At 34.3% G+C, this 24,863-nt stretch overlaps 2 protein-coding genes and 1 long non-coding RNA gene across 3 annotated transcripts; 2 read left to right on the top strand and 1 right to left on the bottom strand.

The window, feature by feature from the left end:
* Positions 1-2,732: 2,732 nt before the first annotated feature.
* LOC104877529 (ubiquitin carboxyl-terminal hydrolase 14-like) lies at positions 2,733-7,285 on the top strand. The gene is made up of 4 exons (XM_059735673.1): positions 2,733-2,845; positions 2,969-3,058; positions 4,834-5,003; positions 7,156-7,285. Exons 2-4 carry the CDS (start codon positions 3,010-3,012, stop codon positions 7,159-7,161), a joined length of 225 nt encoding a protein of 74 aa, XP_059591656.1. The 5' UTR covers positions 2,733-2,845; positions 2,969-3,009; the 3' UTR covers positions 7,162-7,285.
* Positions 7,286-9,569: 2,284 nt separating this feature from the next.
* On the top strand, positions 9,570-11,084 carry LOC132253461 (uncharacterized). Its single transcript, XR_009465316.1, has 2 exons — positions 9,570-9,732; positions 10,541-11,084. It is a non-coding gene; the product is annotated as an uncharacterized LOC132253461 (long non-coding RNA).
* Positions 11,085-11,651: 567 nt separating this feature from the next.
* LOC109121761 (uncharacterized) lies at positions 11,652-13,684 on the bottom strand. Its single transcript, XM_059735531.1, has 3 exons — positions 13,473-13,684; positions 12,927-13,023; positions 11,652-12,566 (listed from the first exon to the last, which is right to left on the bottom strand). Exons 2-3 carry the CDS (start codon positions 12,945-12,947, stop codon positions 11,652-11,654), a joined length of 936 nt encoding a protein of 311 aa, XP_059591514.1. The 5' UTR covers positions 12,948-13,023; positions 13,473-13,684.
* Positions 13,685-24,863: the final 11,179 nt, after the last annotated feature.

Here is a 24,863-nt window from a genome sequence, read left to right as displayed (position 1 = left end):
TTCAAAAATAGTTTTTGTTCTTCAATAGATTTTTCATGCATAAATATTTGATGATATATTAATTGTTTCATAAATATGTTGCTTACTATGTTTAATGTAGATTATTTTTAGATATGGTTTTATCTTAAAAATGTATGGCATATTCGGGACATTGTGAACAAAACAAAAATTTAGTACATAAAACAAGGAAAATACTTGCTAATTTTAAAAACTAAAAAAAAAATTATATAACAAAATATTGATTGTTTATTTGTTTATTCATTTATTTTTTTGATGGGAAAAACAAAGAGTATGTATTATAAGGAAATGACTAAACAGTCAACAACATCCCAAATTATACGAGAAGTATATATTGGCCACCAAAATGCTTAACCAAGTGGGGGAGGGAGAGAACAAAAACCTTCACTTGCCTTCATTTAGAACCTTGCCAATTGATAAAGCTAATAAGAGAAGTAGGGCCCACATCTACAAACACCCTAGTCCAATACCACAAATTACAAACAAAAGAGTTTTTTAATCTTTGGACCGATAACTCCACATATCAAAAGCAAGCATGTTCCTTTTTATCCCAACATTCCAAAAGATTCATAAAGGGGCAGCCTTCCAAGGCTTTTTGTGACCTTTACTAAAAAAGGACCCATGCCATCAAAGGAGTGTCTCTTTAATTGAAGATTAAAGAACCCAAGACTCTCCAAAGAGAGTAAAATGCAGCTATCAAAGAATCCCTGCTTTTGCACAATGGAGAAGAATGTGATCAATGATTTCTTCTTCAAAGTGGCAAAGAAAATATCTATTTGCCAAAGAAAACCCCCTCCTCTGGACATGATCCAAAGTTAAAGTCTTTTCCTTAAGTCGCCTCCTAAGCAAAAAAAGCCACTTTGGGTAGCATGGAAGAACTCCAAATGATGCTGCCTAGGAACAATAACGCCGGGCTCCAAAACTGAATAGAGGAATTTGATCGAAAACTTTCCACTCTTTGAAACTGTCCGAATTGCCCTATCTTCCTCATCTTTATACATGCTTCTTGCTTGAAGTTTCAATAGAAAGTGCTCCACACTTTCCACCTCCTAATCATTAAACAACCTAGAGAAGCGAGTTCCACCCCCTTTGACTGTTGAGCTCCACATGTCTGCCAACCACGCATCCTTAGAAATGGCTAGGGCAAATAAGGAGGGAAAGGAGACAAAAAAACGGATCGTTTCCATACCACTCATCCTTCCAAAATCTCACTAATGATAGGTGAAAGGAGAGGCATGCTGAACACATGTTGTATTTGGGATTTGTTTTGAAATGCATATAAGGGATTCAAGAAATTAGTTAAAGGTGATAAATAAAAATTAAAAAATTATTAATGCACATCTAGAGTGTTCCGCTTAAGCTCAAATTTCGGGCTTCTCAAAGAAGCCCAAAATAGCTTCTTAAATTGTACAAAAACACTTATTTAACTCTGCAAACAGTTACTTCTCTTTTTAAAAAGAGGTTTGGATCCTTGAGAAGAGCTGTTTGGTAACAAAAAGCCCATACCAACCAGAGGCTTAGCTGGTGGCTGCATAGGTACAGCCGCTTACCTAGGCTTAATGCAAGGCCATATGTGGTCTGGCTTGGTGAAGGACAATCCAGGTGACACTTTTACATATAACTATTACCAATCTACTCCAGTTCTATTATTATTATTGCCTTTGTTCTTGTTATTCATCTTTTATATCTTACATAAATACTTGACACCAACTTATCTCTAGGATGCCTTAGAATTCTTTCTGCATTTGCTTGACCAAGTTGAACGAGTTAATGCTGGGCACCCTGAATTGGATCCCTCAAGGAGCTTCAAGTTTGGTATTGAGGAGCGACATTTTTGTCCATCCGGAAAGGTTGCTTATAATAGAAGGGGGGATTATATTCTTTCTCTAAATATTCCACTGCATGAAGCTGCTAATAAAGTTAAGTTTTTGCAATTTTCAATGTTGGTTTACATGTCTAGCATTATTTTCTGATGATTCTAATGTTTGAGAATCCAGGTCAGCTAGAAGCCTTTAACAAACTGAAGGCAGAAAAGAAAGCAGAGGGGAAAGAAGTGTGAGTTCAGATGGGCTCAAGTTTTTGTTTCTTTTATTTACACCTCTTATTAAGCACATCAAGTTCTATTACACATTTATTGCTAAGCATATCTAGTTCTAGCAGATCTGGTGATGAAATCTTTCGTCCAAGGGTGCCTCTTGAAGCTTGCCTAGCAAGCTTTTCAGCTCCAGAGGAGGTTCATGGTTTTTACAGCACTGCCTTGAAGACTAAAACAACCGCAGTCAAGTGCGTTTTTATGACGTTTCTATTTTTTGAACTCTAATTTCATGTTCTACACATATCTGCAACTGTTTTGCATTTTTTATTTTTTTTTACTGATAGATATATTGGTGTATCTTCTTCTCCTTTGTTTTTATTTTTAAATTTATTAAAAAACGAACATGGACAGAACTGACTTACTTATCAGGCCTTATTTTTAAATTTGTCTAATATCAGCTCTCAAGTCGGTGGCTCACCTGTTATGCTGGCCATTGTTGGAAAGATTTGAGAAAATTTAAGCTATAATTGAATGTAATTTTTTTTTTGAGGAACTTAATAGTACTCTTCATTTCTCATTGATGGTGTTGGAAATTAAATGCTCATTTTTAACACCACTGCCCAACCCCACTCCACCCCCAGTGTGATTTTGGTTGGTTTTTCCATTATTACCATTTTTTTTTTTTGAATTTTCTCCATACCGGACTGCTGGTCTAACTTCATTTCCTGATTAATTGGTGTTGCGCATGCGGAAATTTGTTATGGAGAAAGGCTGGGTGCCAAAAAAAGCTTGGTATCTTTCATGTGCTTTATTTGCCTCCTTGCAAAGCAAATTTTTTAACATTATTACTTTTGTTTTACTTGAAATGTGCAATTATTAATTATTACCACGTTTTTATCATATTTGACTGTCCAGATGTCTACATAGATGTTCCTGATATCATTGATATTAGTCACATGCGTAGCAGGGGCATTCAGCCTGGGGAAGAGCTATTACCAGAGGCTGGTATGTCTTATTGTCTACTATTGCCCAATTCCTATCTAAATCCAGTTCACATAAAACATCATATGTGCATTTGCTTTTCCATAACATAATTTATGTATTTTTTATTTATTTTCCTAGTTGGTATGTGTAAACCTTGTAAATTGTGCCAAATTTGTAATTTTGACTGCTGAAGAACCTTATGCAATAACTGGAGTTCGAAAATGTAGTAGTTAGATGCAGGGCTTTTATTTTTTCCCATATGATGAATACTCTTTCTTCTTTTCTGTCTTTTGTGTTTTGCTCTCTCTCTCTCTCTCTCTCTCTCTCTCTCTCTCTCTCTCTCTCTCTATCTCCTTTTTTTTTGTTTTTTGTTTTTTGGGTACATGTAAACCTGGTCCTCTCTTATATGCATTGCAAACTCTTTCTTCCCAAGCCATGCCTCAGGCCATCTAGATAATACTGTGAATTATTGCTTATGCTTGTCTATGATTAACCAGAGTACTGAGAGACTTGCACTTGTCTGTGACTCTTGCTACTGGACCCAATATAAAGAAAATAATGTGGTTTTTTTTAATCTTTGAAATTGATGAATTAGTTTAATTGCATTCGTAACATATGTCATCTATGAGTCTTGCTAATGAGTCTGATATAAAGCAACTAATCTGGTTTTTCTTAATCATTCAAATGATGAATGAGTTGATAGTAACAAGTGTCTAAGCAATAATTTGGATTATTCTTGAGCAACTTTTCAAAAAAAATATTCTCGTCATAAATACTCTTCCCTGCTTTCTCTATTTTTACTTCCATATTCTCTCTCTGGGAGATGTGATTACTGTTCATGTTAACAGTTCACGTTTTAGGCCAGTACTTCTATGGATAAGGTAAACTGGGATTTGGTGCTAGAGGTAGTAGATAATAGATAATGGACCAAGTGCAAGGAATAGAGTGCACCTCTTAGGAGGGAGAATCTCAATTAACATAAGCGGCCTACCAAGTTTGTCTGCATACTTTATTTCATCATACAATCCTGATGCCTTCTAAGTTCTAAGTTTGCCCTTGGAGCAAAGTGGGATTTGGGCTTAAGACCACTGGTGAAATTGAATCAATCTCTTTTCAATGCTAAGTGTTATGGAGATTTGCAGCTGGACGAGAGTGTTTGCATATGGATCCAGTAGCTTGGAACTTGGAAACTTAGGCTGGCAAGGGGTAGGTAAAGGACTAATGAAGTGAGGAGATCTCCTCTGGGGTAGGTGTTGGGAAGGATATCGGGGGCAGGATTGACAATTTTGGCAAATGAATTGAGTTCATGGTAGGAGATGGGGGTAGAGAAGGAATTTTTCTTTCTTTTTTTAGGGATTTCTCATCCTTTATCCCTTTGTACAAATCCTTACTTTTAGCTAATACAAGACAAAGTATAATTTCTTTGTAATAAATACCAAATAAATAAAGTTCATGTTATGGAACTGATGTATGTGGTTAAGTTGATCTTGGAAATTTTCCAGAATACTTGCAAACTATCCTGCTTCCAGCGCAATAAAATTGTTACTTTGTCCATAAAAGATTCTAGATTTCTGAGAATTGAGGAAATGCAGTTCATTTATTTAGTGTAGAACTGCTTTATGGGACATTGGCTGATTAATATTATGTCTTATATCTCAATAACTATGAGACTTGCCTCATCTGCCTCTGTTGCATCTTGATAATTCTGACACTATCCCATGCTTGTATATTGTAAAATTGTGATTGACAATTAATACTACGCTTATTATTTGGCATTTGTTATTTTTTCTGTGCAGTTGATGAGGGTAAGGTGGAGTCAGAAAAGCTCTTGGCCAATGAGGAGATAGTTGCTCAACTTGTGTCAATGGGATTTAACCATCTTCATTGCCAGAAAGCTGCTATTAACACGTCTAATGCTGGAGTGGAAGAGGCGATAATTGGTTGCTATCACACATGGATGATCCAGGTATCGCAAATCAAACAGTCGCAACAGATATTTGCTTTAGCAGAAGGCAAATACTTAGAAAGCTCCTACCTCGAAGATTGTGAATAACTTGATGTGTTTATGGTAGACTGAGGGGAATGATATGATTACTACCAAAAAGTGCTATTTTGTAGACCTAATTATAATGGTTTTAAGCACCTTTGAGTAGTAATCATATTCATTTAACCCAATTAATTCATTAAGGTCCTTAGTAATTGGTTTTAACTATTTTGTGGCAAGTTTACATGTTTTTATCAGCTTATGAATCAATTCAAGCATGCCAAATGATGGATGAGCTATTTGGAATTCATGGCAAAGCTTTTGGAAGCTCAAATTCATGAAGAAACCAAGCTTTGGAGCTCCATATCCCTTTGCCAAAGTCGTTCAAAGTATGCAAGGAGAGAAGCAAGGAGAAAGGAAAAACAGAGTGAAGAAAACAGAGGACAAGCAGCTGCAGTCTTCATGCGCACTTTTGGAGCACTTCCCGAAGTCCATTTTCTACATTCTATATACCATTTCAAAGATCAGGAAGTCAAGAATCCAATGCTTCAAACGGTACGCGATTCGGAGTTGAAACGAAGGAGTTACAGCCATTGCAAGCAGATCACTCCAAAGTGTTGCGAAATCAGCCTTTTGTTGCGAGAATTTCGCAGCCTTTTTGTACAGTGCTATGGAATTCCTCCTGAAGCTACCCGATACATGCCGCAAGCTGGAACGCTGAGAACCTCAAGGTGGAAGCCAATTTCGCAGCCCTGCGAGGATAGCTTGTTGCTGCGAAGTGATTTCGCAGCCCTCCTTGAATGTCTGCGAAATCTCGCAGACACCATTTTCTCCTGCGAAATGGTTCCTGGAGCTTCCCGATATTTTCCACCGACTCTTTTGGATATTTTTCTTCAGATATTTTTGTATAAATTTCCATTTTCTCCTTGTATTCAGCCACTCATGTAATTCCTTAGCTAGGAAGTGTCCAAGGAAGGGTAAATTACCTTCCTATATAAACTCTCTTGCATCCACTGTAAAGGGACGCTTAATCATATATATCATATATAGAATATACAGAGCCTTGCTCTGTTTTTCCTTCTCTTTCATTTTTCATTTCTTTTTCTTTCTAGCCAACCAAACTCTGAGGATTTTTCCACAGAGGATGAGAGGCTAAGCTTTTTGTCTCTTGGAGTGAGGAAAGCCGGGTAAGTTTCCACATGCATAAATTGGAAGTTTTGTTGTTTTAGTTTTTAATGAAGAGAAAGTGTGACCCGTTAATGGTTTTTATCTTTTTAGTTAACTTAAAACGCCTTTAATTCACCTGGGCCAACACTTGGTAAGGCAAGTGATTTTCAACCATGGAGATGCACTAGTTTACCCCTTGCGAGCCTTTGGGAGGTGACTTGAAGGTAGGATTTTCTAGAATAGCCAACACTTGGTAAGCTTTTGGACTCCAAGGAGACATCCATTAGTTATCTCTTGCGAGCTTTTGAAGGGAAGTCCAAGGTTAAAGATCATCTTGAATGGTAAGTGCTCGTGAGAGGCATGAACCATTGCAAGTTGCATCAGTGAGAGGGATTTAGTGTTTGAACCCATTGATGGGAAGCATCTGTACAACACCGGTTGGAGAAGGAACTATATGTTAATTCTCTAATGCGAGGAAAAGAAACAAGTGACCGGAATTCCCATTTTGTATGAGGAACGAGCCTAGTGATCTGAACTCCAAGAAACACTTTTCTTTGTAAGTAAAATCAGTTACTATTTTTGGTTAGCTTAAAACCAATCCTTTTCCATTTAAACAAGTTTATGTTTTCTTTTAAAGCTAACCTTGAAATGAAAAGACACCAATTCAGCTTTGAATTAATATCATTTGCAAAGTGAAAACCCATCCCAGTGAACGATCCTAGAGCCACTATACTATAGTAGCTTTGTCTTTGCTACCCTAGTATATAGTGTAATAGGTTATAAATTTTGTTGATTACTCCCTCAATCAAGGAGCACCAGCTGGACACGAATCAGCTGAGACACCAATTGGGCACGAATCAAATGGCGCCGTTGCCGGGGATCGAACCCCGAATCAAATGGTGCCATTGCCACTGCCACTGCTAGGGACGAATCATGATACTGACGGACACTTTTTTTTTTTTTCCAGATATAGATGTTCCCATTTCTCAAGAGGCAGAAAATGCTGAGGCTTTGCATTTGTGGACCAATCAAAAGTGGATACTCTGATTTCATTTGGTTTTCAGGAAGACATTTCTCGGAAGGCATTGAGAGCATCGGTAAAATTTCAGTACCTTAGTTTCTTTTGGGGATATGAACGTCATGTGTCAATTTTCTTGTGGTAGGTTATGGGATTTGCCTGACTTTTGGGGATTGGCAGGGTGGTGATATTGAGAATATTAGTGATAACGATAATTATAATGATCATTCAAATATTCAAGAAAACTCAAGTTAGTGAGCTGTTTTTCCGTCAAACCAGTGAGCTGCGTTTCCGAGTTTATCTCCAATGACTCTATCCTATATTTGAATGTTTGTAATCTATGTTTAGACGTTTATCTCTTGTAACAACCTTAGATTTTTTGAGGTTTGAACTGATCCGAATGTAATTACTCTATTATAAATATATGTATAGACTCTGTATCTGGCAAGTTTTTCCAGAACAGTTTTGGTTTTTTTCATGGTATCAGAGCCTCTATAAGCTCACGTTTTGCTCGATCCTATGGATGTTTCATCTAATGCTTCTGCTACCTTTAACCTTCCAACAAAAGTTATTTCCATCAAGTTTGATGGTACTAACTTTCTTGCTTGGAGTGCCCAATTAATTCCACTTTTTCGGAGCTATGTCTTTGATGGGGACTGTTGATGGTTCCAATCCCTGCCTTCCTCAACATTCTAGTGGTGAGCTTTGCGACCAAGGTGTTCTTAACTTTGCCTATGTAGTTTGGCAATATAAGGATCAAATCGTGCTTGGTTGGATTGTCTCATCCCTTTCTCGTTCAATTGTTTCCACTATTTATGGTCTTGAAACATCTTGGCTTGCTTGGCAGGCCCTCAATTCGCGTTTTGCTGGACCTTCCACTTCTTGAATTTCTCTCATCAAGAGAAAACTTCAATCTTTTCAGCAAGGCTCCATGTTGTGCCAAAGTTTTCTGGATGAAGTCAAATCTCTCTCAGATGAATTATCAGCAGTTGGCAAACCTATAGAGGATTCTGACTTGATTTTATCCGTGCTTAATGGACTCAACCCCTTCTTTCATTCCTTTGTCACAACATACATGCTGCTTGCAAAGGAAAAATCCATGCCTTTTTTTTACTTTCATGCTGAGCTGCTCAACTATGATCTCATGCAGAAATTTCACAATCACACCATTCAACCCGAGATTGGTTTCTATGCTCTTTACTCCCATAAAAATAGTTCTAAACTAGGAGCATGCAGTAACAATATCAATCGGTCTCGCTTTTCAAGTATGTCCAAATTTCCTGGCTCAGTTCCATCTTCTTCACCATTTTGGCAGCCTCTACCCCACTTTCCATCTTCATCTTCTCCACCAGTGTCCCATGATTCTCGGTCTCGATCACCTTGTCAAATCTGTAAAAGAGAAAATCACCAGGCATTAGATTGTTACAACCGAATGAACTATGCCTTTCAAGGGAAGCATCCTCCAACAGAGTTGGCTGCTATGGTTGCTGAGGCCAATACCACCTACCTGAATCAACATCAATGGTACGCTGATAGTGGTGCGAATATTCATGTTACTTTTGATGCGGCTAATTTGGCAATTTCTTAGCCTTATGAAGGCACTAATACCGTGGGCGTACGTAATGGGGTAGGTTTGATAGCTCATTGGACAGCAGCCAAGTGTGTCCTACGTTATCTGAAAAATACTATGGACTTTGGCCTCTTTTACAAACCTGGTTCTTTTGCCATTAACGCATACTGTGACTCGGATTGGGATGGTGACCCTGATGACAGACGTTCAACGTGTGGTTATGGAATGTTTGTGGGTCCCAATCTTATCTCTTGGTCGGTAAAGAAACAACCAGTGGTCTCTAAATCAAGCACTAAGGCCGAATATAGATGTCTGGCTCTAGTTACCGTTGAAGTATATTGGTTGCGTATGCTGTTATGTGAACTGAAAATTTCTCTTGATTCTCCTCCTGTTATCTGGTGTGATAACATTAGTGCTCTTGCACTTGCCTCTAATCCTGTTTTTCATGCCCGTTCTAAGCATATCGAAGTGGATTATCATTTTGTGCATGAGAAAGTAGCACATCGAGACATCATTTTGGAGCACATTTCGACTTCTATTTAGCCTACAGATAAGATTTTGTTTCCTTCGTGACAAACTGGCTATCTACGATCTTCCCGCCAGTTTGATGATCATTCAAATATTCAAGAAAACTCAAGTCAGTGAGCTGTGTTTCCGAGTTTATCTCTAACGACTCTATCCTATATTTGAATGTTTGTAATCTATGTTTGTCTGTTTATCTCTTGTAACAACCTTAGATTTTCTGAGGTTTGATCCGATCCGAATGTAATTACTCTGTTATAAATATACGTATAGACTTTGTATCTGGCAAGTTTTTCCAGAACAGTTTTGGTTTCTTTCAAAGGAAGCAACTAATTGGATATTTAGCAATCCTGATGCTGCTAATTCATCAGATATGGATGCTACAACAAGCAGTACTCCTACTGCTGATGTTGGATTGCCTGATGGAGGAGGAAGTTAGTTTCTTATATACCCTTCTGTTATTGTTTTGTTTCATACATGTACATGCGTTTGATGATTTTACAACTACATGGTAATGCAGCTGCATTTAGCTTCTTGTTTATCGATGTGGAAGAGGTAAGAAAAGAAAAGTCAAGAATCAAATATGGTAGCAGGAACATTCTATTTTTTAGGATTTCCTTGAATCTAGCTGTTTATATCATGTGGAAATGATGTTCACCCTGGCCTGATATTAAATTTTTGGTTGTTGATTTGGTTTTTCTCAGTTTTTTGTTGTTAGTCATTGATGTGTGGTGATATGAATATAGTCATCATTCAGAGGATTAAATTTTAGTGAACCTTGGAGGATGTGATTATAGTCATCAGAGGAGAGCATTTCACTGAAACTTTTATTTGTTTTTATTTTTTCAAAATATTGTTGTGATAATATCTATTCTCCCACACTATGTTGGTAAAATTATGATAATTTCTTACTTGGATATCCACTTTAGACCCATCCATGACAAATTGGCTTATGTTGTGGCATTACTGAATTCGTCTTTTCTTTTACTTCTGATTTAATTTAATAAATTCAATTTTATATTTTGATTTGGAAGAAATAATTTATGAAGACAGTTTTAATGCATGTTTCTTCAGTTATGAATGATATAATTGCTATTATGATTCTGAAATACTGTTAATAAGGGGCTGTATGACATGATGGCATAGAGATATTTCAATATTTCATAGAAAACAGCCTATTAAAATTATGTTCTTGTTTTCACCCAACCTATTATAATCCGATTGGTATGCTTTCCTATGCAGGATACCGACTTATTGGGCTAGTGAGCCACATTGGAACCTCAACCCAGTGTGGTCACTATGTTGCTCATATATACAAGGATGGAAGGTGGGTTATTTTCAACGATGACAAGGTTGGGGCTTCTATTAATCCCCCCAAGGATATGGGATATTTATATTTCTTTGAGAGACTGAGCAGTTGAGTGACATGAAAGATTGTCGACATTTGCAAGATGCTGTGAGTTTCTGGAATCTCAGTGGTACTTGCTTATGGTTGTTGCCTGTAGAATGACTGAAGACAGCACTGGCCGGGTGGTGTGATAAAACTCTTTACCCTTTGCTTTGCAGTACTTATGAGTTTCTTCATATGCAGTTCTCTGGAAATAGGGTCATGGTTTTTTGGGCTTATGACTATTTCTGAATTCTTTTTTAATTAAATTGTGGGAATAACAACTTAAAAAAGGCCGGAATGTCATTCATGAAAAATTTTGTACCCATTACTTGTTTCTGTCTGACCAGATTTGATCAACATTTTGCCGGATCATCAATTGAAATGGTATATTGTAAAGTGGGAGCAAATATTGCATAAATGTTGATAACTGAGTGTCCTGGTTGGTGTCTACTCAAAGGCAGTATCTAGGTTTCAAAATCATCCGGGACTGGAATGTGCTACATGTGTTGAAAATTACTTTCCTTGGGTGACAATTTTCGTAGTTTTTTGAATCTAAAATATGAACATTAGGCCACTTATTTGTTTGGGTGCATAGAAAACGGGGACTTATGAGCTCAAGTGGTTTTCAGTTGCTTATGATTGAATGAATGTTTTCCAGACAGCACTGTGATTGAAACTCTGAATCTTTAATTTCAATTTGCAGTTCAGCCTGGTCCTAGAGTATGTATACTATTCGTGTAAACCTTGACCACGGTTTATTTCAAGATTTACTGACGCTGAATATATGGGTAATTTTTTTTATTGTATTTAGTTTCTATACATTCATGTGCACAGTTATTCAAAAGAAATAAGAAGGAATTGTTTTCCTACACAAGTCTGACCATGCTATATATTCAATCATTTCATCTAAAAACAAAGTCCACTGTAAAAGGGGGTTTGAAACATTGACGAGTAACAAGCAGTCTAGAGTATGCAGCAGCCCGGCTCCTTAGGAATGGGAAAGCAGCCTTTATCTCCCTCGCTTGATGAACTCTGTGTGACAGAGCTTGATGTTCCTTCACTCCCTCCCGTTGTCTCTGAGCTTAATGCTCCTTGACTCTCTCCTTTTGTCCCTGAGCTTGATGCTCCGCCACTGTTTGGTGCAGTTGATTTTGGTGGATAATATGGTGGTGGCTTTTCCCCAATGTATAGTGTTGGTAGAGGTGTAGTCATACAAATAATAGGATAAGGTGGAGATCTAGGCGGAGGGGGAAGATGAATAGCTGGAGGTAGCGGCGGAAGATCTGGTGGTGGTGCCCCAGGACCACCAGGATTACGGGGTGGTCTAAGCGGAAGACCAAGTCGTGAGGGACCAGAACCACCACGTCTATGTGGAAAACCAAGTGGACGACCATGTGGTCTAGGCATAAGATTACCGGGTGTTGCTGCACTAGTACGACGAGGTGGTCTTGGAGGAAGACCAAGTGGTGGTGAACCGGGACTACCAGGTGGTGGTGCGCCTCCAGGAGGACCAGATGGTGGTGCGCTGCCATGGGGATCAGTTGATGGTCCGCTGACAGCAGGACTAAGTGGCGGTGTGGTTCCAGGAGGACGGGGTGGTGGTGTGCTGCCAACAGGACTAGGTGATGGTGCATTTCCAGGAGGACCAGGTGGTGGTGCACTGCCAGGGGGATCCGTTGCTGGTCCGATGACAGCAGGACTAGGGGGTGGTGCGCTTCCAGGAGGACCGGGTGGTGGTGCGCTGCCAGCAGGACGACTAGGTGGTGGTGTACTGCCAAGAGGACCAGGTGGTCTGTCTGGTTTTGGTGCTTCTGGGCTCATAACCACCTCCCCTTTGTACTTTGCCAGTAGCTCCTTCATGCATTGATGTCCACCCTCCTGCAATGTCCATTTGGTTGCTGAGAAAAGAAAAGAAACCTAAAGATTATATTTTCTTGGTTTGCAACCCAAAAAGCAAAGGTTTGGGCAGCACGAAGCAGTGATGGTGTTACTTTGGATGGCCTGAACATACTGAACTCCATATCTGCCACTATAATCAAACTCTTTATTGATAAAAAAATGTAGGGGACAAAAAAAAAATCTCAAACCTTAAAATCTAATTAAAACCCAACTTTTCTCCATTTTCTCTGCAAGATCATTGGAAAAGAAAAGTGGGAAGAAAAACTATAGACGAATAAAGAGACTAATTACTGGTTTAATTTCCGAGTAACTTATCAGAATTTGTAGAATTAATCTTACCAAAAAGGTGTTGTCCCTCATCCTTGGAAGCAATATTTTTCAGACAGCAGATAGCAAAAGGTTTGAGATTTCCTTTCACAATATTGTCCAGCTTTCTCTGTACAAAGAAGTGAAAGAACATAAAAAATCAAACAAGAATGTTACTGAGAACAGAATTTTTCACCTCCTCTATTTGATTCCACAGAAAACGAAGAAAAAACAGAACCAAACAAGTTATCTTATTCTTGAGGAACCCCCAAAATTTGAGACCATGCCGTGTTCAAAGATTTTGGTTCCTTCCATTTCCCAACACTTTCTCTCCAACCAAACAAGACCCTTTAGCCTTGTGACATACTGGGTGGAGTGTCAACCGTCCACATGAAGCTATCATAGTTATTCATGGCAAGATAACGCACAAATGGACTGATTTTCTCGCAATTTGAGGGATGGATGAATAAAGCAGTATACCAAGAAACCAAGAAATGCATGCATTCATAATTAAAAAGATTATTGAAAAGGAACAGAAAAAAACAGAAAAGTAAAGACTGTTCATCTTATTGGCGTAACCTTTATGATTGCATTGACGTGATGATCTGCAAGTTGGAAATTGCGATTCTCCTGGTGGTTTTCAATGGGCATGCATTCAGCTGATACCTGGTTGAAATGTTCGTGGACAGCATGAGCTTTCTGTGGGAGTGGTGATCGGTACAAAACGATCTGTAAATCTATGGACACTTTTTGTCACTTTGAAAAGTATTTATTAAAGAGATACTTTTATATTTTTCATATCAATGTTAAAAAAATTAAAATTGAATTTACACTAAAAACACGTTTCAACTTATATTGCTTTTTGGCATATTGTTTTTAATAATAAAAAATAAAAAATTTATTTATAAATAAAATTTAAAATAATTTTTCTATTTTGATTTTATAAAAGGATTATCAGTTTAATTTATATAATATTAATTAAATTTAGTGCCAATATTATTAAAAATAAAAAATAGTTTTGTAATTTAAAAATACATAGTTTTTAATAAAATATGAATAACAATATTATAATAAAATCATAAATTATATATATATATATATATATATATATATATATATATATATATATATATATATATAATACTATTTAGTATATGTTAGAAATATATGGATATTCACATCTTTGTAATTTTTCTTTTCTTAAAAATGTAATAATATAAAACATATCAATTATTAATAATATTTTATTTAAAATGAATACCAAATCAAATTCAACTTTTTTAAACAAGTCAAATTTTCATTGTATTTACACATTTAATAATCATTTACGAACATAACATTTTAAAATATTTTGATTTAATTATAATTAAATAGGTCGGTTTTTTAATTTGAATTCTAAATTATTTTTAAAAATTAAAATATCCATTAAATAATTTAAACTATAAATTAATAAAACATAATTTATAATCTACTTATCTAGTGACAAAATTGAAAAAATATCGTTTGAAAGAAAAAAATTTCATAAACCAATAAATTACTATATGAAGATTAATATAAAAGTAAATTATTATAAGAAGGATGATACCTCAAAACAAATCTTTTAAAATTCTCAAATTAGAAGCTTAATCGTGTTACCATTATATAAAATTTTGGTATGACATTTGATGCTGTAAGATTTTTCTCGAAAAAAAACCACCATTTTCTACTCCTACTAAAAGCATGAATTTTATTAAAAATTATTTATTTTTTAATTTATTCATAATTTCAAATCTATTTTTATTTTTAATAATATTTGAATTAAATTAAATTAATATTATATAAATTGAATTTACAATGTTTTTATAAAATCAAAATAAAAAAATTATTTTAAAAATAATTTATCTAAATAATTTTTTATTTTTATTTTTTGTTGTTAAAACCAACTTGTGAAATAATCTTAGATGCTGTTTAGTTGTTTTCAAGAACTATTTTTTTTTTCTTGAAAATGAAAAATACTAAAAAACACATTTGACAAAATGAGTTATTTCTGTTATCAATATTCTTTTCAGAGAACAAAAAAACTTGTTTTCCTTGTTTTTTCAATTGTTTAGAGAACAAAAATAGCAATCTTGCTCTCCATGTTTTGCCGTTGTTGTTCTCCCTATTCTTACTTTCCCTATTCTGTTCTACTCCAACAGAACGAGACATTGAAGTTTTCTTTTTTTGCTAGATCCGATAAGATTTTTTTGGTAGATCCGAGAAATTTGTTGGGGAAACATGATTACCATTTCTATATGAGAACTTTTGAATTTGTGGAAGTAGAGGTCTCTCTCTCTGTGTATAACAAGAGAGATGGAGAAGATTCATAAATCATGCTAATGGCTTGGGGTGAAGCAATGGATGGGCAGATGGATCTAAGTTTTGGTGGATCGACATTGAATTTATGCTCTGGCCTAAAGCATGTATGCAGTGCCTAGTTTTATTTTTGTGTGGTTTGTCCTTTTGTCTTTTGATTTATCTTATTCTTTTTATGTATATTTATTGCGTTAGATCCTTCATTGTCTTCTAAAGATTAGCAACGAGAGGTGATTCAAGGCCTTTGTGTAAATGAGACGGTTGTTGATTAATTGATTAATTGCATGTCATTATACCTAATTCCTGTTTGGCTAACATACCTTGAATTTTCTTTGCATTTCTGTTGTTTATACGAGGCATGTGCCTTAATATCAATCTTGATGGCAGCCAACTCAAGAATTTACTTCCATACCATCCATCACTTTCCATTAACTGTATATGAACCATAGAACTAATTACATGGATTCTGTTAGCCTCTGACCGAATCCTCTAGACAGCAATTTCAACACCTCTGATCCTGAAATTCCTGCAAAAAGGCGTGCTCGGATATGTTTCAAGCAGACCTCTTCAAGATCAATTCAGATTATATATTTGACAGATTTTTAATTTGGGGAGAGATTTTCATACTTGTTTTCTCTATCATTGAATTTTGCAACTTTCACGTGGTTTTATGACCCCTTTAAGTCACATTTACTCCTTAGCATGACCCTAGCTATTAATGATGTGCAAGGGACCACCGGTTAAAGCTGCTTTTAAACTTCATTGGTTTGCTCCAAGAAGCTTTGCCTTAACAAGCAAACTCTACTCGGGGCAAGATACCGATCCGATAGGCTCATTGCCCTGGTGCCCACATTATCCAAAATTCAAAGTCATAATACAAGTACGTAATAATACTTCACCTGCATACATTTGTGTAATATATTAAAATTGGTAATTTTGTTTCATTAATGCACATGTAAAAGTTCATTTGAGAAGCGTACATCGGGCATTATGTAAAAGTTCATATATGATTGAAAAATTAGAATATATATCACTTGAACTACCAATTCAATGCCCCCAATATCTTTGTACGTAATTAGGATCCAACTTTCATTTTAAGAAAATTTACCTAATATGCATTGGACATGGTGTAACTCTTCACACAAAATGTATATTTGTCCGAGAAGAGAAAGTTACAACCACAAACAAAGCCTTAAAAGGAAATACTAGCTAACTAGGGCCGAACCCTAATTTATTGGTGGGGTGATGCAGCGAGTTAAGACGCTGGCTTGTTGGTTCATTTATTTATGGTCTCTGTGTGGCGTCTTTCTTCCTTATATAGGGTTGCCACGGTTGTGGTAGATGAATGATCCCTTGACCACCGCCACCTCCACGAATTTGATTTGATATCGGGCGCTAGCTACTGAGTATGGAGAACCGAGAACAGGAGCATACACTGATTGAGTTGGGGGTTGTTGAAGCCCGCCAAGAACTGTTAAATGGAGGAGGAAGACAGCTTTACTTGAACAAGCTCTCGTCGCGAGAAATGGAGTCCCTCGTTGCCATCAGTGACACCTTCTTGCCGTCTGTCGAGGCCCCTCACAACGCCGCCCATGCATACGTTGACAAGTTCTACCGGACTTCTGCTTCCATGGCTGGAACTCCACATATAGTAAGTGACACACAGATACTATTATTCAAATTAGTATCTTGATTTTGAATTTATGGTTCATTTTAATTTTGGTGGGTTGGAGGGTTGATAAGTGAGAGGCTGGAACACCCAAAGTTATGGATGATTAGAGTGGTGTTATGGCTGCTGTCGACATGGTTTGGAACCTTCATAATATGTGGGTTGGCAAGCATGTCAAGCCATTTTCCATACTTCCAAAGCTTCCCTCAGGTGTCTCCCCATAAACGCCATGAAATAGTGTTGTCCTGGTCCCTCAGCTACTTCTCCCTCATCAGGATGCTCTTCAGATCCTTGAAGCTTGTCACTCTCCTTGTATTTTTCACCCAGGTTGGTAAACCATTAATTTTGTGTGTGCATATCACTGATCATATATATCTATCTAAGAAGCAATCATCATGTAAAAGACTTTTACAACCAAAAACAAATAGAGAAAAACTGCTATAAAAAATATGCAGAAACTAAAACTGTGCCATAAATGTAGAAATAGTTGATTCATTTCTGGGTGATGAGCAGGGGGCCTTTATGATGGGGGGGGGGGGGGGGGGCGGAGGTGCGGGGGGTGTCCTTTTTGTCATTTATGTCAGCTGCCGTCTCATTTACACATTTGCAACTTGCATGCACATCCAAACAAAAACCTCACTACCACATGGAGTTCAAACCAGTTCTTGAAAACAAACAGATTTATAAATTGAATCTATATATATATCTAGATTGGTGCATGTAAGTTGTAACACATTGCCTTAGAGAAAAGAATATCGGAGATGATGGGTGCTTGGGGTGAAGGAGAAGAGAGACTTGAATGGAGAATATAAATCAATGGCAACATACTGTACTAGTATTATGATGGGTAGATCTTTGAGCTTGTTTTTACCATCTAGGTGTAGGGTAGTGGTCATAAAATGAGATTATTGGAGAATTGAGCAATGGGTTCCAATCCATTTTTGTACGGAGACATTGAGATTTCAGGAAACCCACCATGGATGAATTCACATGCAAAAGTATATTATCAGAAAATATCATGATGCCAAAGGAATGGAGAACATAAAAAATTTGGGTGTTGATTGTGAACGAACCAAAGTAATTAATACATACATTGTTCAAACATGTTTTAAACAACAATAACTTACAAACATGTTTTTCCTTGTTCTAAAAAGCTTTTTTTTTCTTAACTCAACCAAAAATGTTATTTATTTATTTATTGTTTTGAAGAACAAAAATTATTTTTCAAAATTCAGTTTCTAAACGCAATTTTATTTTTGAAAACATTAAAAATTGTTCTTAAAACCTATTTTTAAAAGCTATTTTCTAGAACAATTTTAAAAAATAACAACCAAACTTGCCCTTATTTTTATAAAACACCAAAACATTGTTTTCTGTTTCTTAAATTAAAAATAGTATTTAAAAACAATGAGAAGAAAACACAGTGAAACAGCCCAAAGTTTTTTCATATATATATTTTGCTAAGAAGCACATCTATACACTTTGATACACTTTGTGACATGTATAATTTGATTAAAAACTTATGGAATAACCAATTTTGCTTATGATTGGCAGTATTTGGTTACTCACCAGATAGAAGCCAGACTGAGGTGAATTTCCCGCCGACTTGGCCACCGTAAGTTTTCTTGAGAACCAAATACCAAGATCAAGATCACCGAAGAGAGACTTGCGCCCATCGCCACTGACACAGAAAGATCAAGCTGTCAACGAACATTGCAACATGGTTTCAGGTGAATCGCAAATTTCCAACTTGATGATCTTCACGTCCATTAACCTATAAGAAGAACAATCTTTACTCTTCTTGTTTTTCCTTTTCTTTTTTAATTATCTTTTAATTCTGATCACACGCATTTACGTTTCAAACCATCTAGCTTTCCCTGTACAAAGAAGTGGAAGAACATCAAAAATCAAAAACTATATATCCATATATAGTTAGTTGAAGATAAGATAGGATATATATCCATATATATATTTGAAATTCAAGGGCCAAGGTTGCTCTCTCTTCTCTTATCCTAATTAGGAAAAAAAATGGTTTAATAATTAAGGTAAACTCTATCTAAACTCTATCTAATGATCATTTGAAAAATGTAAATTTGTGTTTTAGCATGATTAATTCAAAATTACTCTTAAGCTTCAAATACCATTTCAATAAAAACATTATAGAAAATTTAAAACTTATATGAACAATATCAAAAACTATTATCATAATATATATATATATAGAGTAAAAATTCTTTTAAATTACAAGAGATGGTACAAAGTATCAAAATTAGAAATTTGCAATGAAAAATTTGTTTTCAGAATTACAACAATATAAAAAGTGCAATTTTTATTCAAAAATAATAATGAAAGGTTATTATTATTATTGAGAGGTTATTATTGCGAAGAAATTTTTATACCTGAACAAGATAATTCTCTAGATTTGCCTTTAACTTTCCAACAATACAAATGGGAGTAGACTATGAACTCAAAAGCAACATGACCAAGAACACACCACCTAGTGGTTTGGGTGCACCACCACCTAGTCATATGTCTAGACCTCCACCTAGACCATAAACTAGGGGAAAGTCTATGCCACCACCATACCATCCATTGATGAATCCTAGACCACTTTCTTTCTTATTTTCCATATAACTTTAAGTTATATTTGGCTCCCGAAAATTAAGAAATAGGAAAAAAAAATATTTTTTAAGGTTTGATTTTATTATAAAAAAGTAATAAATAAATAAATAAATAAAATTAAAATTAGTAAAAAAATTATATAATTTTAAATTATTTAGTGTTTATGTAGAAGACTTAAAAAAGTGAAATAAGTTTGATGTAGAATATAAAAATATATTTTCCCTTAAGCTTTATGTGAACCGGATAAGCCTAAACGAAATGAGGAATTGTTTTCCTACACAGAAAAGGAGGATAATATGGTGGTGGCTTTCCCCCAGTGTATGGTGTTGCTGCAGGTTTAGACATACCAATAATAGGATAAGGAGGATGAATAGATGGAGGTGCTGGTGGAAGACCTGGTACAGTGGCGTTGCACCAGGACTTGTACTACCGGATTGGCTATGTTTGGCTATGTTGTTTTTGAGCTCATGGCCACCTCCCTTTCGTACTTTGCCGCTAGCTCCTTCATGCATTGAAGTCGACCCTCCTGCGATGTCCATTTGGTTGCTGAGAAACGAAAAATAAATAAAAGAAAATTACAGGGTATATTTTCTTGGTTTGCAATCGTCACTGTCAAAGAAAGATCAAGCTGTCAACGAACATTGCAACACGGTTTCGGATGAATATATGGCCATTGAAAACCGGGTGAATCGCAAATTTCCAACTTGATGATCTTCACGTCCATTAACCTATAAGAAGAACAATCTTTACTCTTCTTGTTTTTTCTTTTCTTTTTTAATAATCTTTTTAATTCTGATCACATGCATTTACGTTTCAAACCATCTAGCTTTCCCTGTACAAAGAAGTGGAAGAACATCAAAAATCAAACCAGAACATTACTGAGAACAGCAATTTTCTCACTCCTCTATTTGGTTCCATACAAAACCAAGAAAAAACAGAACCAGACAAGTTATCTTATTCTTGAAGAACCCCAAAATTTGAGACCATGCAGTGTTCAAAGATTTTGGTTCCTTCCATTTCCCTACACTTTCTCCCCAACCAAACAAGATCCTTTAGCCTTGTAACATACTGGGTGGAGTGTCAACCGTCCACATGAAGCTATCATAGTTCTCATGGCAAGATACCGCACAAATGGGCTGTTTTTCTCGTAATTTGAGGGTTGGATGAATAAAGCAGTATGCAAAGAAACCAAGAAACCAAAAGATGCATGTCAGAATCTTTGTGATTATTAGGAACGAAAAGAAAAAACAAGCCGTTATGATTGCATGGACGTGAAGGGAATCAAGCTGGAAATTCCGATTCTCCCAGTGGTTTTCAATCGCCATGCATTCATCTGGCACCAGGTTGAAGCACAGAGCTTGATCTTTTTGTGGCAGTGACTGGTGCAAGTCCAGTTGGGTATGCGGAAGCATTCGTGGTCAACATGTATTTCCAATAGGAGGACGACCTAAACCTTGAGGTCCTGCTCTATCGCTGAATATATGCAATAAAGAAAGAAAATTAGGTTATAGTTAGTTGAAGATAAGATTGGATAAAGAAGAAAATTAGGTTATAGTTAGTTGAAGATAGGATAGGATATCCATACATATCCTATTAATATAATATTTTAAAGTAGCATAGATGATGAGATATTTTATGTTATATTATACTTATATTTAATTTATGAAATAAATAAAAAATAATATGAAATATATATTATTTTGAATATTTAAAATAAAAATTTCTATCACATTCTAATATTTTCTAATTTTTAAAAAATGAAAATTTTGTTATATTTAACAATATTCATTATTAAAATATTTAAATTTTATAAATAAATATTTTGTATTATGCTATTCAATATATAAAAATAATTTATATATCATATATTAATATCATTTTATAAATTTTTTTTTAGTTTTTTGGTTTTAACTATAAATTTAATTTATAATAAAAAAATTTCTTTTACAAAATTAGTATATAAAAAAATAAATTTATACTACAAGAATATGCATATACTATATCTTAGTATAAAATTAAAATATCCCATGTAGAATAGTAAAATAGATTAAAAAAAAATAGTGGAAAATATATCTTATCACTTATCTTATCCCATATTTGGTTGAACATAGGATGAGATAAGTGATGAGATAACTTATCTTATCTCATCATCAACCAAAATATAAGATAAGATATATATATATATATATATATATATATATATATATATTTTATCCTATCCCATTCTATCAAATTTGGTTGACATATATGGTACGATAGAGTATTTATATTTTAGGATATTATATCCCATTAGATAGGATATGCATATTCTATATTTGATTTCTAATGGGATAATATCCCATGGACATTTTAAAATAGTATATCAATGAGATATGCTATATTATATTATATTTATATTTAATTTATGAAATAAATAAAAAATAATAGCAAATATATATTATTTTCAATGTTTAAAATAAAAATTACGTCACATTTTTCTTAAAAGATGAAGTTTTTGTTATATTTAACAATATTCATGATTAAAATATTTAAACTCTATAAATAATTTTTTATATTATGGTATTTAATATATAAAAATAATTTATATATCATACTGTGGACTCCGCATTTCGGCTCATGCGTTTCCCACTCGATGGCGAGCTCGATTTTTTTTTTTAAATGATTTTATTTATTAGAAAATGATTTGGAGTCGCCATTTATTTTTGTTTTATTTTTAAAAGGGTAAACAAAATAAGAATTAAAACCCTAAGTGTGACTCCTTATTTGGAAAAGGTGGTATGTGAAAAACCGGATCAGGCTTGAGGGTCAGGTTACTTATCGGGAAGGTACGGTAAAGACCGTAACACCCCTCTAAGTCCCTAAAATCGGGTCTTTACTAATAAAATGAAGCTGACGTGACAATCAATAGGAAAATCAATGGATACTCAAATCAATCATGCACAAATAAGAATCAAAACATGCATAGAGAATGACCAGAATGGGAGTGGATGCGTACCTGGGCCATGAACGAGCAATGCGCATCACCAAACAGAAATTAAAACTGTTCGAGGGAAACTGGATTTTTGAAATTTATTTGAAAATTGGAGTCTTAGAGATTATTTGAAAATTGGAGTTTTAGAGATTATTTAAAAATTGGATTTTTAGAAATAAAATGTAAGAATGAGAATTTTAGAAATTAAATTTGAAAGAAATTGGAAATTTGAAAATTATTTGAGTAATTGGGATTTAAAAAAAATATTAAATTACAAAAATTGGGACTTTGGAAATTAAATTTTGAAACAAATCAGAATTGAAAATTATTTGAGAAGTAGAAACTATGAAAATTGTAAAAATTGGAAACCTTGGAAATCATTCGAAGACGGAATTTTTAGAAATGAATAAAATGATAATGATAATAATAAATGAGTAACAGAATTTTGAAGAATTATTTAAAGACGGAATTTTAAATAAATGAATGAGTGAATAAATAAATGGATGGAATAATAATAATGACGAAATAATAATGATCAGATAAATAATAGCGAAAGTTAGAATTTTGGAAATTGGAAATTGAACTTAGGGATTGGAAATTTAAAGAATTATTTAGAGATGAAATTTTAAATAAACGAACAAATGAATAGAATAACGAAATAATAACAATTGGATAAATAATTGTGAAAGTTAGAATTTTAGAAATTGGAAATTGAACTTAGGGATTGGAAATTTAAAGAATTATTTAGGGATGAAATTTTAAATAAATGAACAAGTTAATAAGTAAATGAATGGAATAATAATAATAACGAAAATAATCGTTAAACAAATGAACATGAATAGTGAAATTTTTGAGATTGGAAATTAGATTTGGAAGTAATAACGAAAATAATACTTAAACGAATGAATATGAATAGTGAAATTTTTTATATTGAAAATTAAAATTGGAAAACGGAATTTTGAAAAATTGAACTTTAATAATTGGAATTTTTAAAGGAAATAAACAAATAAATAAATGAAATAATGATAATAATAACGAAAATAATATTTAAACGAATGAACGTGAATAATGGAATTTTTTAGATTGAAAATTAAATTTGGAAGTTAGATTTTTGAAGAATTGAACTTTAATGATTGGGATTTAAAAAAAAAAAAATGGAATTATAATAATAATAAGGAAAATAATATTTAAACGAATCAACGTGAATAGTGAAATTTTTTAGATTGAAAATTAAATTTGGAAGTCAGAATTGAACTTTAGTGATTGAGATTTTTAAAATAAATAAATAAATAAATAAATATAGAATTATAATAATAATAACGAAAATAATATTTAAACGAATCAACGTGAATAGTGAAATTTTTTAGATTGAAAATTAAATTTGAAAGTCAGAATTGAACTTTAATAATTGAGATTTAAAAAATAAATAAATAAATAAATATGGAATTATAATAATAATAATGAAAATAATATTTAAATGAATCAACGTGAATAGTGAAATTTTTTAGATTGAAAATTAAATTTGAGAATCGGAATTTTAAGAATTACTTAAAAATAGAATTTTAAAAGTAAATAAATAAAATAATAATAATAACAAAAAGAATAAGGATTAAATAAATAAATACGGAAATGGGAATTCCGGAAGACTATTCTAAAATGAAAGCTTTAAAAATTATTTGAGAAGTGGAAGGAATTTTGGAGACCTAGAGTTAGGAAAATTGTTAAAATAATAAGAAGATAGATAAACAGTCAAAAGCTTACTGGGGCCATATGCCAAAGTGACCACACTTAAAGGTGGCCAAGGTGGGAATTTTCAAATGATGTTTGAACATCCTAGCAGCCCAAAGAAAAATAAAGCAAAGTCTTGCAACGTGCACATCATGAATTTACATCTGGGCCCACCATCAACCACAAGATATTTTCAATTGTAATGCCTTAGATACTTTCTAGCATGGCTGCAACTGCTCTCTTGGCCTTCCTATTATTATATTCCTCTTTTCTTTTTGAACCACGACCCCTCTTTTTTACTTTAACAATTTCACTCCCTTTCTCCTATGGAATCCAATTTTTTTTTTTTTTCAATAAAAACTCTAAGTACAGCTGGGTCTATGTTAGAAGCTCATCCAATTTAGTGAACTGGCTGTCATTCAAGTGGGGGGCCTCCTGAGATACTACTTGTTCTGCATCCTCTTCCTTCACCCGTTCTTTCATCAGCATCGCTTCTTCCTTTGACACGGTTCTGGATATAAGAGAAGAATCTCCACTTTTTGCATCGAGGGGAAGAAGTATGTCATCCTCCATCTTAACTTTAATTTTCTCCTCACAAATACCCTCATCCTCCAGGACTGAAGTCGGAGAATCTACAGAGGCGTCA

The sequence above is a fragment of the Vitis vinifera genome, chromosome 19 (assembly GCF_030704535.1).
Source record: "Vitis vinifera cultivar Pinot Noir 40024 chromosome 19, ASM3070453v1".
NCBI lineage: Eukaryota > Viridiplantae > Streptophyta > Magnoliopsida > Vitales > Vitaceae > Vitis > Vitis vinifera.
Note: the sequence above shows the minus strand (reverse complement) of the source record. Positions and strands in the feature narration are given on the sequence as shown.

What these genes read in the sequence shown, in the direction of transcription:
- LOC109121761 (XM_059735531.1), bottom strand. Translation starts at nt 12,947, where the DNA reads ATGAGGGACAACACCTTTTTG. An exon ending in TGAGGGACAACACCTTTTTG is followed by an intron (nt 12,567 to 12,926) that starts GTAAGATTAATT and finishes TGGACATTGCAG; the next exon opens with GAGGGTGGACATCAATGCAT.
- LOC104877529 (XM_059735673.1), top strand. Translation starts at nt 3,010, where the DNA reads ATGCGTAGCAGGGGCATTCAGCCTGGGGAAGAGCTATTACCAGAGGCT. An exon ending in AGAGCTATTACCAGAGGCTG is followed by an intron (nt 3,059 to 4,833) that starts GTATGTCTTATT and finishes TTTTCTGTGCAG; the next exon opens with TTGATGAGGGTAAGGTGGAG.